This window comes from Dipodomys ordii, unplaced genomic scaffold, assembly GCF_000151885.1.
Source record: "Dipodomys ordii isolate 6190 unplaced genomic scaffold, Dord_2.0 Scaffold6, whole genome shotgun sequence".
Lineage (NCBI taxonomy): Eukaryota > Metazoa > Chordata > Mammalia > Rodentia > Heteromyidae > Dipodomys > Dipodomys ordii.
Genome location: NW_012267222.1, coordinates 11,358,950 through 11,374,443, shown reverse-complemented (window position 1 = coordinate 11,374,443; position 15,494 = coordinate 11,358,950). Strand labels below are relative to the sequence as shown.

Below are 15,494 nucleotides of genomic sequence, written 5' to 3'. Positions count from 1 at the left end.
TCGGGGGCACAACCTCCAAACTGGAAGGAAGGTCTGTGCCCCTCGATGTTCTGCAATAAACAGTCCTCGCCTGTTGATGATCGAGTCCAGCCCTTTTCCATTCTCCTCCATTCTTCTGACATACACAATGGAATATTATGCAACCATTAGAAAGAACAAAATAATGGCATTTGCAAGGAAAATTGATGGAACTAGAACAAATCATGTTGAGCAAAATAAGCCAAGATCAGAGAGACAAATGGCACATATTAAATTCAAAATGCAACAAGATATGACAAAGTACATAGGACTCAAGAGACAAAGGACCTCTTCTTAATTTTTTGTATTTTTAGATGATTCCACCTATGGTACATACATGTGCACATCTGAGGAAAGCTAGGATGGCACAAAGTCAGACGGAAACAGGTGAAAAATACAGCAAAAGTGTGCAAGAGCTGCACTGGAGACTGATGAAAGTGAACTGAGCAACTCGGGCAGCGATGGGAGGAGGGACTGAGAGAGAAAGAGGGAACAGCTCACACTACGCAAAAGGAAAGAAATGTACACATCACCCGATTTGGAAGAAAGAGTTGTATTGTCAAAGCCTGGAGAGTTCACAAGCTTTATAGGCCATGATATTGACAGCCTTGTAAAAATGTGTTTGTGACGTTAGCTAAGCATCACCATCCCACAATACGTAATCCCACAATTTATGTAATCACTTGAAAAATATGACGTGGCTTTGGAGATATAATATGCCTCATAAATGCTAGCCAGTGGCTTTTTTTGTTGGGAAAATGGAAGGTCTGTGCCTTTGCTATTCCTCAATAAACAGTCCTTACTGTTGACAATCAATTCCGGGCTATTCCTTTTCCATTCTCTCCCATTTTCCCAACACTTTCACCTCATGGGGGTGAAAAGTGCCCATTTTTTATTTGATCTCTGGTTCAAGACAGCATTTTTTGTTGTCAATTGTGGGGTTTGAACTCAGGGCCTGGGCACTGTTGTGGAGCACATGGGCAGCAAAGATGGCGCTGGGAGGGGGTTGAGTGGGCAGAGCCTACTTTACTGTAGAGCACATGGGCAGCCAAGATGGCGCTGGGGGAGGGTTGAGTGGGCAGAGCCCAATTGATCTGCCGATAGGTGCCTAACCAGCCCCTGAAGGCTCAGGTGAATGATAGGGTGTGACCTTGACAGTGATTGGTTCCTCTTCCTCCCTTACCATACCACCCACCCTTTTTGTCTTTAAAAAGGGGCTGCTCTCTGTTAATAAACGAGTTTTCTACCTGCTGGATTTGGCTTCTTGCTGTGTCTGATTGTCTCCTGGGCTGAGGGAGGCTAGGGAACGGGCGAGCGCCGCACTTACCTTTCCTTGGACCCCGTCCGTCTTTTGTGGGAGGGACAAAGACCCAACACACTGTCTCTGAGCTCTTTTGCTCAAGGCTAGCATTCTACCATTTTGATCCACAGCACCACTTCTGGTTTTCTGGTGGTTAGTTGGAGATTAGAGTCTCACCAACTTTCCAGGGTGGAGGGGTGGCCTTAAACTGCAATCCTCATATCTCAGCCTCCAGTGTAGCTAGGATTACAGGCATGAGCCACCAGGACCTGGCTCAAGCCAGCTTTTTACTGGACAGAAAAGAAGCCGTAAGGGATGAGAACTTGGATGTAACCAAGGCTAGGGTAGAAAACAGCTCACCAGAAACTGCAAAGGAACAGAGGAGGTAAGAAAGCTGTGCAATTCCCACTACAAAATGATTTGCTAAGCCAGGTGCTAGTGGCTCAAGTCTAGCTATTCAGGAGGCTGAGATGTGAGGATCATGGTTCAAAGCCAGCCTGGGCAGGAAATTCTGTGAGTCTCTTATCTCCAATGAGCCACCAGAAAACCGGAAGTGGCGCTGTGGCTCAATTGGTAGATCACTCACCTTGAGCTGAAGATCCAAGGGACAGCACACAGGCCCAGAATTCAAGCCCCATGACTGACAAAAGACAAAAAAGAAGAAAGAAAGAAAGAAAGACTCAATGATTTGCAGCACTGGTCAATCATCGCTGGGCTCCACCTGTAATCTTAGCTATTCAGAAGACTGAGATCTCAGTATCCTGGTTCAAAGCCAGATGAATCCAAGAGACTCGTCATCTTCACTTACCTCCCAAAAGAGCTGGAAGTGAAGCTGTGTCTCATGTGGCAGAGTGCCAGCCTTGAAAAAAAAAAAAAAGGCCAGGGACAGCACCCAGGCCCTGAGTTCAAGCCCCAGTCTAGGCACAAAATAAGTAGATTCTTTTAAAATGAGTATCTAAATAATAAAAAAAAATTCTTTGTAAAATGGAACTTAAACTTACATGCCTCTGCCCATAGGGCTTTCCCCAGTAACTAGAAGAATACTGAAAACCAGACAAAGGGTTAAAATTCTTTATTTTAAAATGTGGACAGGGAAGCAGAGGTGGGTGGAATGGGGAAGTGGCTGTGGTTCCTGAAGCTGTACAACAAAGTGAAGGGTACTGTTTTCTAGGTTGACCTAGCGAAGGGTGGGGTTTTCTAGGTTGGCTTAGCAAAGGGTACTGTTTTCTAGGTTGACCTAACGAAGCATCATCTGAACTCTACGGTAGGGGTGGCCCACACCTCGGCCTGAGGCCCAGTCAATGCCATACTTGTGGGCAGTGGCTTCAGACATGGCATAGCGCCCATTGAGGTTGGACCGGTAGCAGGAAGCGTACCACCAGGCACCATGGACTGTCACTGCACAGTTGGACTTGCTTAGGTCATGGTCAGCATCATAGGTGGAAAAGGGCTTCCCGCTGTGGAAGCTCAGAGAGTCCCCTGCACAGAGAAAACAGAAGGCATCTGGGTGTTCCACACAATGCCTGGATCCTTGGAGATGCTGCTCCAAGACCACCTCATATCAACTCTGAGGTGGACATTAGACAACATTTTCAGCAAGTCCCAGGGTGGTAGGACTTGAACTCAGGACCATCTTGCTCCAGGGTGCCGGCTCTTTCCCCTTCAGAGTCCCCATCTTCCCCTCCCACCTCTATCTCTCCTCAGCGCTGGTCAGCAGCCTGAGCAACTCTACCAGGGAGAGCTGGAGGAACACCTCTTAGTGCCTGGGAGGAAAAGGAGTGTCCCCAGTGTGTCCCCCCATAACAGCTCCCCTTTTATATCTCTCCCAACACCACTGTTTGTTTCTCTGAAAGATTTCTCTACTTCTCCTCCCAAAGCAGGAAACACAGACAAGCAACAGAACCTCTGTCTCTGTGCTTCTCTGTCTGTCTGTCTCTGTCTCTGTCTCTCTCTGCATCCCTGCAATTTTTTTTTTTTTTTTTGTCGGTCATGGGGCTTGAACTCTGGGCTCTGTCCCTGAGTTCTTCAGCTCAAGGCTAGCGCTCTACCACTTGAGCCACAGTGCCACTTCTGGTTTTCTGGTGGTTCATTGGAGATAAGAGACTTGTGGACCAGCACCTGCCCACATTTTTTTTTTTAAGAGAAGAAACTGAGAAGCTGGGCACTGGTGGCTTACACCTGTAACCCTAGCTACTCAGGAGGCTGAGTTCTGAGGATTGCAGTTCAAAGCCAGCCCAGGCAGGAAATTCCATGAGACTCTTATCTCCAATTAACCACCAGAAAACCGGAAGTGGCGCTGTGGCTCAAGTGGTAGAGCGATCGCCTTGAGCTGAAGAGCTGAGGGACAGCGCCCAGGCCCAGAGTTCAAGCCCCACAACTGACCCCCCCAAAAAAATAAAAAAGAAAAAGAAAGAAACAGAAGCTGTGCCAGGGAAGACATTTACCAATATCACACAGCGTGTGACTGACAGACCAGTGTACAGCCAGGGCCCTCATCTTTCCCTACTGTGCCATCCTGTCTCTGGCCTGCCATTTCTCAGATGACAAAACTGAGTCCCATAGAAGGGAAGAAGTTATGTAGGCTCATTTGTGGAGGTAAAGTACTGGCAGGGGAGGGGGGGTGGGAGTCGACCTCTGTCCCCTGTTTCCTTCCTCTGAGGCCCCACATCGAGCCCCACTTACCTGCTGTGCCCTCTAAGAACTTGCCTAGCACCAGCTGGTAGTGATCCACCTCTCCAAGGAGGTGGAAGGCTGCATAGTGGGCGAAGGTGCGGTTGCCATGGTAGTCTTCCAGCTCCACCCGGAGCTGCCAGGTACCTGGAAAGGGGGTGCAGAGGCTGGGATGGAGGACTCCTCAGACCCCAAGGCGGGAATTCAAGGAGGTGGACCCCATGCGTCATACCCAATCTCTTTGTCAGGAACTCACCCTGCAGAGTGAGTTGGTACAAATTCTCATTCCCCAGCCAGAACTCAGATGCCTGGTTCCCAAAACCAGCTTTGTAGGAGGACCAAGATTGGAAGAAATCCACAGAACCATCCTGTCGTCGCTGGAAAACCTGGGGAGACGCAGAAGGCAGGGCATGGGGTATGGAGCAGCGGGGAGTGGTGGCTGAGGCTGGGTGAAAGAGAAGAGAGGGAAGACATCTCCCTTCTCTTTGGATAGGGAGAGGCTGTGATTCCTCCCAGTAAGGTTGGCTTGGGAATATGATTATGAACTCAATTCCCTTTTTTGGGGGGTGGTCTGGTCGTGGGGCCTGAACTCTGGGCCTGGGCACTGTCCCTCAGCTCTTCAGCTCAAGGCTAGCACTCTACCGCTTGAGCCACAGCACCACTTCCGGCTTTTTTCTTTTTGTTTATGTGGTGCTGAGGAATTGAACCCAGGGCCTCAGGCATGCAAGGCAAGCGCTCTACCACTGAGCCACCTTCCCAGCCCCTCAATTCCCTTTTGTTGTTGTTCTGGTACTGGGCTTGAACTCACGGTCTGAGTGCTGTTCTTTTACTTTGTTTTGTTCCAAGACTAGTGTTCTACCACCTGAGCACAGCTCAATCTGTCTTACCCTGGCTCAGCAGCTCCCGGCAGCTTCTAGGGGAGACAGATTGTGAGGGTTCATTGGAGATAAAAATCTCACAGACTTCCCTGTCTGGGCTGACTTTAAAACATGATCCTCAGATCTCATCCTCCAGAGTAGCCAGGATTACTGGCCTAAGCTACCCATTTGCAGCCTCTTATTAACTTTCACTGCTAATCAACCTCACAGCTAAAATTTGCAGGCCTCTGAGGAATCTAAAATGATAGAAACATCATCCCTGTTCTAGGAAAGTGGTCAGTCCTGCTGAAAGTCAAACTCAAAATAATCTGCTTAGCCGGGTGCCAGTGGCTCACGCCTGTAATCCTATCTACTCAGGAGCCTGAGATCTGAGGATTGCAGTTCAAAGCTAGCCCAGGCATGAAAGCCCCTGAGACTCTTACCTGCAATAAACCTCTCAGAAAACCAGAAGTGGCACTGTGGCTCAAGTGGCAGAGCGCTCGCCTTGAGCTGAAGAGCTGAAGGACAGCGCCCAGGCCCAGAGTTCAAGCCCTACCACCGACAATAATAATAATAATCTACTTTAATTCACTATGATAAAAACAAGCCAGGCCAGGTCCGACAATAATAATAATAATCTACTTTAATTCACTATGATAAAAACAAGCCAGGCCAGGTCCGACAATAATAATAATAATCTACTTTAATTCACTATGATAAAAACAAGCCAGGCCAGGTGCTGATAGCTCAGGGCTGGAATCTTAGCTACTCAGGAGGCTGAGATCCAAAGATCATAGTTCAAAGCCAGGCCAGGCAGGAAAGTTTATGAGACTCTTATCTCCAATCAACCACCAGAAAACCAGAAGTGACGACGCTGTAGCTCAAGTGATAGAGTGCTTGCCTTAAGCTGAAGAGCTGAGGGACAGCACTCAGGCCCAGAGTTCAAGCACCATGACTGACAGGGAAAAAAAAAAGCTGGGTGCAATGTGCCTGCATGGTATATCTTGAATCATCTCTTTTTTTCTTTTTTTTTTTTTGTCAGTCATGGGGCTTGCAGGGTCTGGGCGCTGTCCCTGAGCTTTTATGCTCAAGGCTAATATTCTACCACTTTGAGCATATTGCCACTTTGAATTTTCTGTTAGCTAACTGGCGATAAAAGTCTCATGGACTTTTCTGTCGGGGCTGGCTTTAAACTATGATCTGCAGATCTCAGCCTCCTGAGTAGCTAGCCTTACAGGCATAAGTCCCTGGCGCTCAGCTGAGTTGATCTTTTCTTCTACCTAGAAAATGCTTCTACACAGCCTTCAAGCTCCTTTCAAATGGCCTCTCCTCTGGTAAGCCTTCTTAAACTTCTTTAGTGCAGGAGCTCAGCAAACTTTTGTCAGAGAATTCCTCTGAGGAGTGTCTTGGGCCAGCGGGCACTGGCTCCCCCTAGGGGTCAGGGGGAGAAGTGACCACTGAACCTGGCCTTTTCACTCACCAACCAGCCACCTCCTGTGGTGTCCATGTCGCAGTAGACCCAGAGGGCCCTGCCCACTGGTAGGCATACTTGGTACCAGCCACTCAGGGTGGCACCGTGGCTCAGCAGCTCCTGACAGCTTCTAGGGCCTGGGAAAGAGGAGATAGATTGAGGGGAACTACTAAGTTATTACGCGGGGCTGGGAAGGTGGCTCAGTGGTAGAATGCTTGCCCCACATGCATGAGGCTCTGGGTTCGATTCCTCAGCACCACATAAGCAGAAAAAGCCAGAAGTGGTGCTATGGCTCAAGTGGTAGCGTGCTAGCCTTGAGCTGAAGAGCTGAGGGACAGCGCCCAGGCCCTGAGTTCAAGCCCCACGATCGACAAAAGAAAAAAAAAAAGTTACTACCCAAACCTTTCCACCCAGGCTCTGGAACAAATGTAGGAGCCAGGCACCCTCTCAGCCCCTTTGAACTCCCCGAGGGGGCCTCTAGGAAGGGCTGACAGGAAGAGCCACCAACACCCCAGCTCAGCCCGATTCCAAGTTGCTGGCTCTGAAGAAGGAACCTTACCTTCTTGACACCGGAGCAGGCTCGAGGGGTCTCCTGAAGGGAGGAAGAGGAAGATGACAGCTCTGAGGTCTGAGCACCCCTAAGAGAATGCCCAGAAACTGCCAGTGGGGGGGAGCCCAGGCCCTTCTCCTCGCTCTCTCCACATAGCCCAGCCTTCCACCCCCAGGGGCAGGCGGGCACAGCTGATTGCTGATGGCAGCCATACAGACCTCCCCCCCCCCATCTGGGATAGAGTGCAGGAAGCAGTGGAGGTGGCAGTCTACATACTCACCAGGCTCACCCTGGGGCCCCATCTCGCCTGGTGGTCCAGGTGGCCCTGAAATCCCAGAGGCAGACAGACTCAGGATCAAAGTACAATGGAGGTTGAAGCCCTAAGATCCCCCAACCCCATCTTCACCCTGTTCTGGTTCTGTGATTGGAGACAAACCATTTCTGCTCCCTGTACCTGTCAGTCCTGCCCTTTTTTCGTGACACCCAGCCTCCCTCGTTACCCTACGGGCCCTGACAACTCCCCAGCATCTCTCACCTTGAGGACCTGGAACTCCCTTCTCCCCAGGGCTTCCAGGGGCTCCCGGACAGCTGGACAGGACCACAACTTTGCTGGCTTCCAGCTCCTTGGGTTCTGCATGGAGGCACAGGGCTGGTGGGCACCATGGATGTGTGTCTCTCCCAGACCCCTCTGCAGTTCTCTTTCTAGCTCCCAGATTCCAGCTGTCAGAATGTTCTCTCCTGAGTTGACAAGGTTTTGCATTGTTTCCATCCAATTTGCATGCATTTGCATTCTCAAATTCTAGTCTTGCTCCTTGGAGTAGGGGGGGATGAGGGGGGGTTGGGGAGGAGAATTCCTTAGGCCCTTACCTGGACAGCTGAGGTGGTCCTGAGTCTTCAGATAGGCAGGCCCCAAAACTAAGAGGAGCAGCAAGCAAAATGGGGTCCACTGTAAGTCCATCTTGCTGGGACCACCAGAGGAAGACGGCCAGCTTATAAGGACCAGGCTGGTGGGAAGATGTAAGCAAAATTTCCTCCCATTGTCCCTCGGGAACACTCCACCCAGGCTGGATCTATCTCAGATACGAACATTTCCTTCCTTAGCCCCAGAGAGAACTGGCTTCGTCCCCCTCCTGTCCAGCCAGGATAGAATCATTTGGATTCTCTCACCTTTGAGCCTTAGCTCACATGATCCTTCCGTCTGCAGGTCTAACCTCTTCTGCAAAGTTCCACCTGTCTGTGAATGTCGTCTCCCTATCCTTGTCCTTCTTGGTCCTTGTCAATATTATTATTATTTTGTTGGTGGTGGTTGTGGGGCTTGAACTCTGGGCCTGGGTGCTGTCCCTCAGCTTTTCAGCTCAAGGCTAGCGCTCTACCACTTGAGCCACAGCACCACTTCCGTTTTTTTTGAGTGGTTTATTGGAGATAAGAATCTCAGGGATTTTCCTGCCCAGGCTGGCTTTGAACCTCGATCCTCAGATCTCAGCCTTCAGAGGAGCTAGGATTACAGGCATGAGCCACTGACAAGCCTGGCTTGTCAGTATTATTAATAGTGAACACTGGAAGTTGGGCACCAATGGCTCACACCTGTAATCCTAGCAACTCTGGAAGCTGAAATCTGAGGGTCATGGTGCAAAGCCAGCCCAGGCAGGAAAGTCTATGAGATTCATCTCCAATTAACCACCAAAAAGCTGGAAGTGAAGCAGTAGCTCAAATGGTAGAATGCCAGGCTTGAGAGAAAAAGCTAAGGGACAGCAGCCAGGCCCTGAGTTCAGGACCACAGTACTGAGGCAAGCAAAATAATAGTGACCACTGGTGTCATTTATAGTACTCCTACCTCACTAGGTCACCCTGAGTGGTTTGTACATTACCTCTGACCCTTATGTGCCCTGTTATAACTGGCCATGGCTATAGACCTTGCAGAATAGGTGCCTAATGAGCATCAGTTTATTAAGTAGTAGAGTGCTTGTCTAGCTAGCAGGAAGCCCCGAGTTCACTCCCCAGTACCACCACCACCACCAACAAATGTGCAAAACATTTGTGAAGTGTCTAGGGGTGAAGTCTGATTGTACAGTTGCACTTGGCCATGTGAGGCCCAGGATTCCATCCAGTAGCGCCAATATATGAATAAAGGAGAATACCTGGAGCCCAGAGACAGGACATGGGACACGATTTTGCTCTCTGGCACTTACATGCCCAGAGCTTTTCCCTAAGCACCATGCATCCTGCATCCCTCTGTGGGAAGGGAGGAAGCCGACAGGTTTGAATCTCAGGGCTTCAGAACAATCAAGTGGGTGGCCCATTGGGGTGTGGGGCGGGGGTGCTCCCAGACAGCCATGGTCTGTTTGTGAGGTCAGAACTGAGCATGAGCAGAACATCAGGAGATAGGGGAAGAGAGGAAAGGTATGACCTCTCTCTCTCTCTCTCTCTCTCTCTCTCTTTCTTGCCAGTCCTGGGGCTTGAACTCAGGGCCTAGGCACTGTTCCTGAGGTGCTTTTGTGCAAGGCAATCACTTTTACCACTTGAGTCACAATGCCACTTCTTTTTTTTTTCTTCTTTCTTTCTTCCTTCCTTCCTTCCTTTTCTTTTCTTTTTTTTTTTTTTTGTCAGTCCTGGGGCTTGAACTCTGGGCCTGGGCACTGTCCCTCAGCTCTTCAGCTCAAGGCTAGCACTCTATCGCTTGAGCCACTGTACCACTTCTGGTTTCTGGTGGTTCATTGGAGATAAGAGTCTCACAGACTTTCCTGTGTGGACTGGCTTTGAACTGTGATCCTCAGATCTCAGCCTCTTGAGTGGCTAGGATTACAAGCATGAGCCACCAACATCCAGTAGTTCTGGCTTTTTCTGTGTAGGTGGTACTGAGGAATCAAACCCAAGGTGTCATGCACACTAGGCAAGCACTCTACCACTAAGCCACATTCCCAGCCTGGGTGTGAGCTCTTCTTCATTCAATAAACCTTCCTGTGCTAGGCCTAGTGAGTGAACAGGACTGAGGTACCTGCTAAGCTAAATGTCCAGCCTATGGGCCATATAGAGAGAAAAAGCTAAGGGACAAATCATTTGGTATATGATAGCACAGTCATGTACATTTCTCCTACGCTTCTTGTTGGCTGCCTTTAGCCACCTGTCTGTGTGGATAATTTGAAATGGTCCAGGAATGATGCTCTAAATATCCAAATGGCAGAAAAAATGTTTCCTCACCCCTGCCTGGATCCCTGAGATTCCCCTGAGACCCTGGGAATCTGTCCTCCCCCAAGCCTTCACGTGTGTGCCAAAGTCTGCCGGTGAGCCTGTTTGCCATGGCTGTTTATGAGAGTCAACACGGAAATGATGCCACCAGCCATTGGTAGTTACCTGGGCAAATCAATGACGACCATCTGGACAAGTCACAGGGTGCATGTGACCTTCAAGGAGGGGAGTTCACAGAACGACGTGGATAGAACCAGCCTCCCCCACTTTGTTGCTTTTGTTTTGTGGCAGTGGGGTTTGAACTCAGAGCTTTGTGCTTGCTAGGTAGGCACTGTACTGCCGAGCCATGTTCTTGGCCCTGTTTTTATTTCCTTTGTAGACAAAGTCTTGCTGTATAGCCCTGGCTGGTTTCAACGCTCAATCATTCGGTCTACTTCAGGTTCTCAAAGGCTGAGCTTACAAGCGTGAACTGCTGCACTTGGCTTGCAAATATCTTGAAGGGAGACAACTACAGTGTTGGGAAGAATTTCTGCCAAGGAGAGGGCTGTGGCCATCCCCTCCCCCACCCACATACGGCCTGAGACACCAGACAGGAAGCACAGAATGGAAACAGACTGTTTATTTGGGGGCAGCCTGTCCAGGCTGGGTTAGTGGGAAGAGACAGCACGGCCCCCAGGTACCAGTCTGGATGTCCAGAAGAGACAACAGAGGAGACATGAGGTGGTGGAGGGGTGCTCTCAGCTGCAGGTGTCTGGCCCAGGACTGGAGGGGATGTCAAGGCACTAGCTCTGGGCCTGTTGTGTGCCTGATGCCCGCAGGGGACAGACACTGGTGGCCAAAGTTTTTCCCACCCCAGTGCCCACAAGGCAGCCAAAGAGAGCAGCCTTGGTGTCCTGTAGGGTGGCATCCAGACCCACGAGGGTCAGATTCTGTGGAGGCCAGACAGAGAAGACATTTAGGGAGGCGCCTCCTCAGGCAGAGAGCAGGTGCAGCTAGAAAAGCAAACACTTCAATACCGGCTATGCCCCCCCATCTCACGACACACAGAACGCTGGAGGCTTCACACACCCTCCCTCCTCGCAGGAAAGCACACTGTACACACAGCCCCAGGCTGTGGCTTGAGGACCCGCTGGGGCTGCCACCTACTGGTTCTCCTCCCTGCTGGCAGCATGAGGGAACAAAGACACAGGGGGCTCAGCTGGACTCCCAGACACTGGGGCCAGGGCTGAGTCCTGATCCCAGCTAACATCTGGCAGAGACAGTCTGAACTGGAGGAGAAAGAAAGGGGCGTGGCTCCCGCAGGGGATGCTGGGAGAAAGTCATTATCCCTTTCTTGGGCCCAGGAAAGGTAGTTCCCTGGTGAGGAGGGAGTTGGGAAGGGAGCTGGCCCCCTCCCACCTGCTCACCAGGTACTCACAGTGTCTGGTAAGTGCTGTCCTTGGCCTTGAGGAAGCGTATCACGAAGAAGGCCACTGCCTGCAGGCTCAGCACCAGCACCACACCCCCAATGAAGCTGGCCCCGTCAAAGCCAGGGCCATGATCTTCAGGGACTGCCGGGCTGCCTAGGGTGAGGGGAGGGCAGAGGTCACAGCAGGCCAGAGGGGTCCAGGATCCCAGGAAGCCTAGAAGTGCCAAGCCTCACCATGGGACCTAGACTACTAGGCTTAGAAATCCAGATCAGCTACTCAGGAGGCTGAGATCTGAGTATCAAGGTTTGAAGCCAGTCTGAGCAGTAAGCAGGGAAGTTCATGAGACTCCGATTTCCAATGAACGAGTAAAAGGCCAGAAGTGGAGTTGTGGCTCAAGTGAAAGAATGTCAGCCTTGAGCAGAAAAGCTAAGGGGCAGCGGCTGGTGGAAGGGATGGGGCTGGAGAGGTGGGCCTTGGCCAGTCCTGGCCCTGCTCCTGAACTGCTCCATGGCTCAGTGGCATGCACACGCACTCTGAGTCTCCTGGTCACATGGGTCCCATAGGCTGAGTGGGACCAGATAGCAGCGAAGCTCTCCTCCGGCCCATCTGCCTGTCATTAGTCCAAGAGAGTAAGGGTGGACCCACAATGCAGGCACCCAGACCTTCTGTCAGCCAAAGGGTCTCAGGGCTCCAACCCCAATTGAGATGATGTGGTCCCTTCCCAAGCCTCTTAAGCCTGGAGGTCTCACTCCAAGGAGGAGGAGCAGAGGGGGAAGGTGGAGGCCTCAGAGCCAACACCCACTGAATGGAGGTGGAGACTAGCAGATGGTATAGACCTGGCAAGCCACCTCCTCAGTAGGACAGAGCTGGACTCCCAGGCCCCCCTTGACCCTTCCCTCTGTCCCTGCAAGGGTACAACCTTAGGGATGTGTAGTTGCCAATCTAGGCCTGGATGGCTCCCAGATGTGCCATGTTACCATTAACTCCTATCAGGGATTCAATTTCAGGTCCTGGGCCAGGTGCCCAGAGCAGGGCAGCTCTGGTAGGTATTAGATGATTCTGGGACAGTGGACAGGGAATGGGATGGGAATGGGGTCCACTGCCCAGGGACTAAGGGTGGCATAAGGGGGTCTGAGCCTATGAAGGGGAAAGCATGGTCTACCTGCAGCTCAGGGAGCCCTAAAGGAGGATGCAGGGAAGAGAAAAAAGAGAAGAAATGAACTGCATACGGCAGATCTGGGGCTTGAGCCAAGGGAGCTGAGCCATCAATAATTCAGCCTCTGAGATCAGTTTCTGGCTTTAATTAACCAAGAGCCTTTTCAGCCATGCTGACCAAGTCTGGTGACCTCCAGGTCCTGAGGGGCAATGGGAAGCACAGGGTGGAGCTCTGGCCCTGGCTCTGCTAAACATCTGCCCTATGGACCCTCAGGTTGCAGCATGTAGCCATCCAGGACATCTCGTGGAATAATGGAGCCCACTTCTCCCGCCCAGCTTCAAGGACAGGTCCCCAGAGGTCACTCCGGCTAGAACTGGTGCTGGGGAAGGGATGGGAGCTGCCATTTCTGATTCACTTCCAGTGTGTCCAGACATTGAAGCAAGCAGATCTTACTCAGTCCCATAAAATGTTTGCCACAGCTCTGTGGGGCAGATGTTGCCTAACTCATCTTACAGATGTGGACTGATGTGGAGCACTTGGAGGGCTGATCAGGGAGCATGACAGTGCCTGACTTCACTCTGTCCTTGACTACAACCCCTTGTGTTCCACCCACCTCCCAGGCAGTACCTACCTGTTGTGATTGTCTTCGGTTCATAGGTGGGGTGATGGTGGGCAGCTGAGAAGACAGGATATCATGGTAACACAGTCCTCCCACCCAAGACCCAAGCCCTGGGCCAGCAGTTTGGGCTCTGACTCAGATCAGATCCTGTCCAGCTCTCAATACCCAACATATTTTTAAGCCTTAGCCCCCCGCCACCCCCGCAGATCCCCCCACCAACTAAGCTTTCTCCCTCTCTGCCTACAGGCCCATATCAGATGCCACTTCCTCCAGGAAGTCTCTCTTCCCTTCCAAGCCGTGCATTAGAGAAAGTGCTAATGCCTGCACCCCTCAGCACAACTGGACCAAGTTACAGATGAGGAAACTGCCCGAGAGGGGAAGGGAGACTTCTTTGGGAACTAAAGGCAGAATTGAAACTGTACCCAAGTGTGTGTGGGCACAATCCACTTCCAGAGAAGCTGGTTTCTCTTGGAAGCAGGCTGTGGCTGGGGAAACCTCAGCGCTCTGCCGGCAAGTTGGCTTAGGTCGGCGGGCACTTCCTTACCTGGACATGACTCTGAGTGGTTGTAGACAGAGCAACCCTCCTTGGTCATCTCAGCTTGGGCCACACAGTGTCCTGGTGGAGGAAGGTACAGGTCAGACTTTTAGGGAGAGGAAGGTTCTGTGGTTGAGAACTGGGGGACGGCTGGACTTGGGGGGGACCCTGTTCTGTACCTGGCTCTTCTGGCTGACAGTGCTGCCAGACGCAGTGGGACAGGTTGTGTGCTCTGTCCCCCTCCACACAACGCTCACAGGCCTCCAGCTTTGCGCAGCCTCCTTGGTCAGCTGGCCAGATGTTCAGGCGGATCAGGGCTGCCCGCCCAAAGCCTCGAGCTCCTTTACCTGGGAGTGGGCAGGAGCCGGAAGAGAGCCAGAGAACCATTCCAGGTGGCCAAGCCGCGGCCCCCCTTCCCCCACTCCAGACCCTCACCCTTAGAGGGAATCTCACACTTTGCACACATCTGGAACTTGCACCAACTCGGGGTTACACTCGCCTAGCCTCCCTCCCCCCTCCGGATCCCCTTCCTTTGCACGCACCCGAAGTTCCCCAGTCTGTGTGGGGCTCTGCCTGCCAGAAACACCTGAAGCTCCTACGCGCCCCCCCCCTCACCTGGAGACCACGCAGTGCGCTTGGGGCTCCACACGGCTGGCGCCCCCTTCTCCCACCCCTGGAGCCCCGCCCGTGTGGGGAACGCTTCCTCGCTCTCCCGCAAGCCCCGACGGCGCCGGGGACCGGGGCTGAGTGAGGGGCAAGCTCCCCCGGCCCCTGCCTGGCCCGCTCATCAGACCTGCCTGGTCTTACCAGCCACAGCGAGCTGGGCACACAGGAGGAGGCAGCAACAGCCGCCGCACAGCGCAGCCCGCAAGGCTCGGGGTCCCGGCGTGGCCATGGGCGCGGGGACAGGGATGGGGGGTCGGCGGACAGCTGGTGTGGCGAGGTCCTTCTGGACTCGCTCCCCGGAGCTTGTGAAAGGGAGACCTGGGCAACCAGGGCGCGTTCAGGTAGGGGCGTGGTGGCAAGGGGCGTGGCCTACGCGGGGCGTGGCCGGCGCGCGGGGCGATTCCGTGGAGGCGGGTCCGAATAGGGGCGTGGTTGTGTTCGGTTGTTTGGGCGTGGCTTGGACAAAGGGGCGTGGTCCCGAGCTCGGCGCCGCCCAGACCCTGAGTGGCCTCTTGGGCAGCTTCATTAAAAGGGTTAAGCGGAGGCTGTTTTCATTCCTGCTTCACAGGTGAAGGAACCCAGGCTTAGGAAAGGTGAGTGACTAGTCCAAGGTTATTGGCAAAAACCTGAATTAGACGGAAATCCACTTTGTAACCTTCAAGGCCGGGCTCAGGACAGGCCTTGTAGGATGAACCTTTCCCAGCAGGCCCTGTGAAGGCTGGGCCAGCGGCCTCGCTGCCCCGGCCTCTGGCCGCCTCGCTGCCCCGGCCACAGCTGGTTCTTCACCCCTAACACCTCCTCCCTTCCCCTCAGCTTACCACCTGACCAAGTCATGGGGCACGCGGCACGCTCGCCATTTCCAGATCAATGGGCCTTTCCAGGGTCATCTCCATGGCCACTCTCTGTCCCACCCAGCACCAGCTTCAGTAAGTTCTTTTTTTTTTTGTTTTTGTTTTTTGGTCCGGCCTGAACTCTGGGCCTGGGCGCTGTCCCTCAGCTCTTCAGCTCAAGGCTAGCACTCTACCACTTGAGCCACAGCACCACTTCCGGCTTTTTT

The 15,494-nt window shown here is 52.5% G+C and overlaps 2 protein-coding genes across 3 annotated transcripts; both read right to left on the bottom strand.

Moving 5' to 3' along the window:
• Positions 1-2,404: 2,404 nt before the first annotated feature.
• Fcn3 (ficolin (collagen/fibrinogen domain containing) 3) lies at positions 2,405-7,860 on the bottom strand. Its single transcript, XM_013035897.1, has 8 exons — positions 7,734-7,860; positions 7,402-7,497; positions 7,147-7,191; positions 6,876-6,908; positions 6,326-6,453; positions 4,245-4,374; positions 4,001-4,135; positions 2,405-2,797 (listed from the first exon to the last, which is right to left on the bottom strand). The coding sequence occupies exons 1-8, from the start codon at positions 7,822-7,824 to the stop codon at positions 2,556-2,558; spliced, it is 900 nt and encodes a 299-aa protein (XP_012891351.1). The 5' UTR covers positions 7,825-7,860; the 3' UTR covers positions 2,405-2,555.
• Positions 7,861-10,747: 2,887 nt separating this feature from the next.
• Cd164l2 (CD164 sialomucin-like 2) lies at positions 10,748-14,688 on the bottom strand. 2 transcript variants are annotated; one of them, XM_013033684.1, is made up of 6 exons: positions 14,579-14,688; positions 13,951-14,118; positions 13,781-13,852; positions 13,249-13,293; positions 11,470-11,614; positions 10,748-10,981 (listed from the first exon to the last, which is right to left on the bottom strand). In XM_013033684.1, the coding sequence occupies exons 1-6, from the start codon at positions 14,664-14,666 to the stop codon at positions 10,975-10,977; spliced, it is 525 nt and encodes a 174-aa protein (XP_012889138.1). In that variant the 5' UTR covers positions 14,667-14,688; the 3' UTR covers positions 10,748-10,974. The 2 variants fall into 2 exon arrangements, with proteins under 2 accessions (XP_012889138.1, XP_012889146.1); XM_013033692.1 differs by lacking the exon at positions 10,748-10,981 and having other exon boundaries at positions 11,466-11,614.
• Positions 14,689-15,494: the final 806 nt, after the last annotated feature.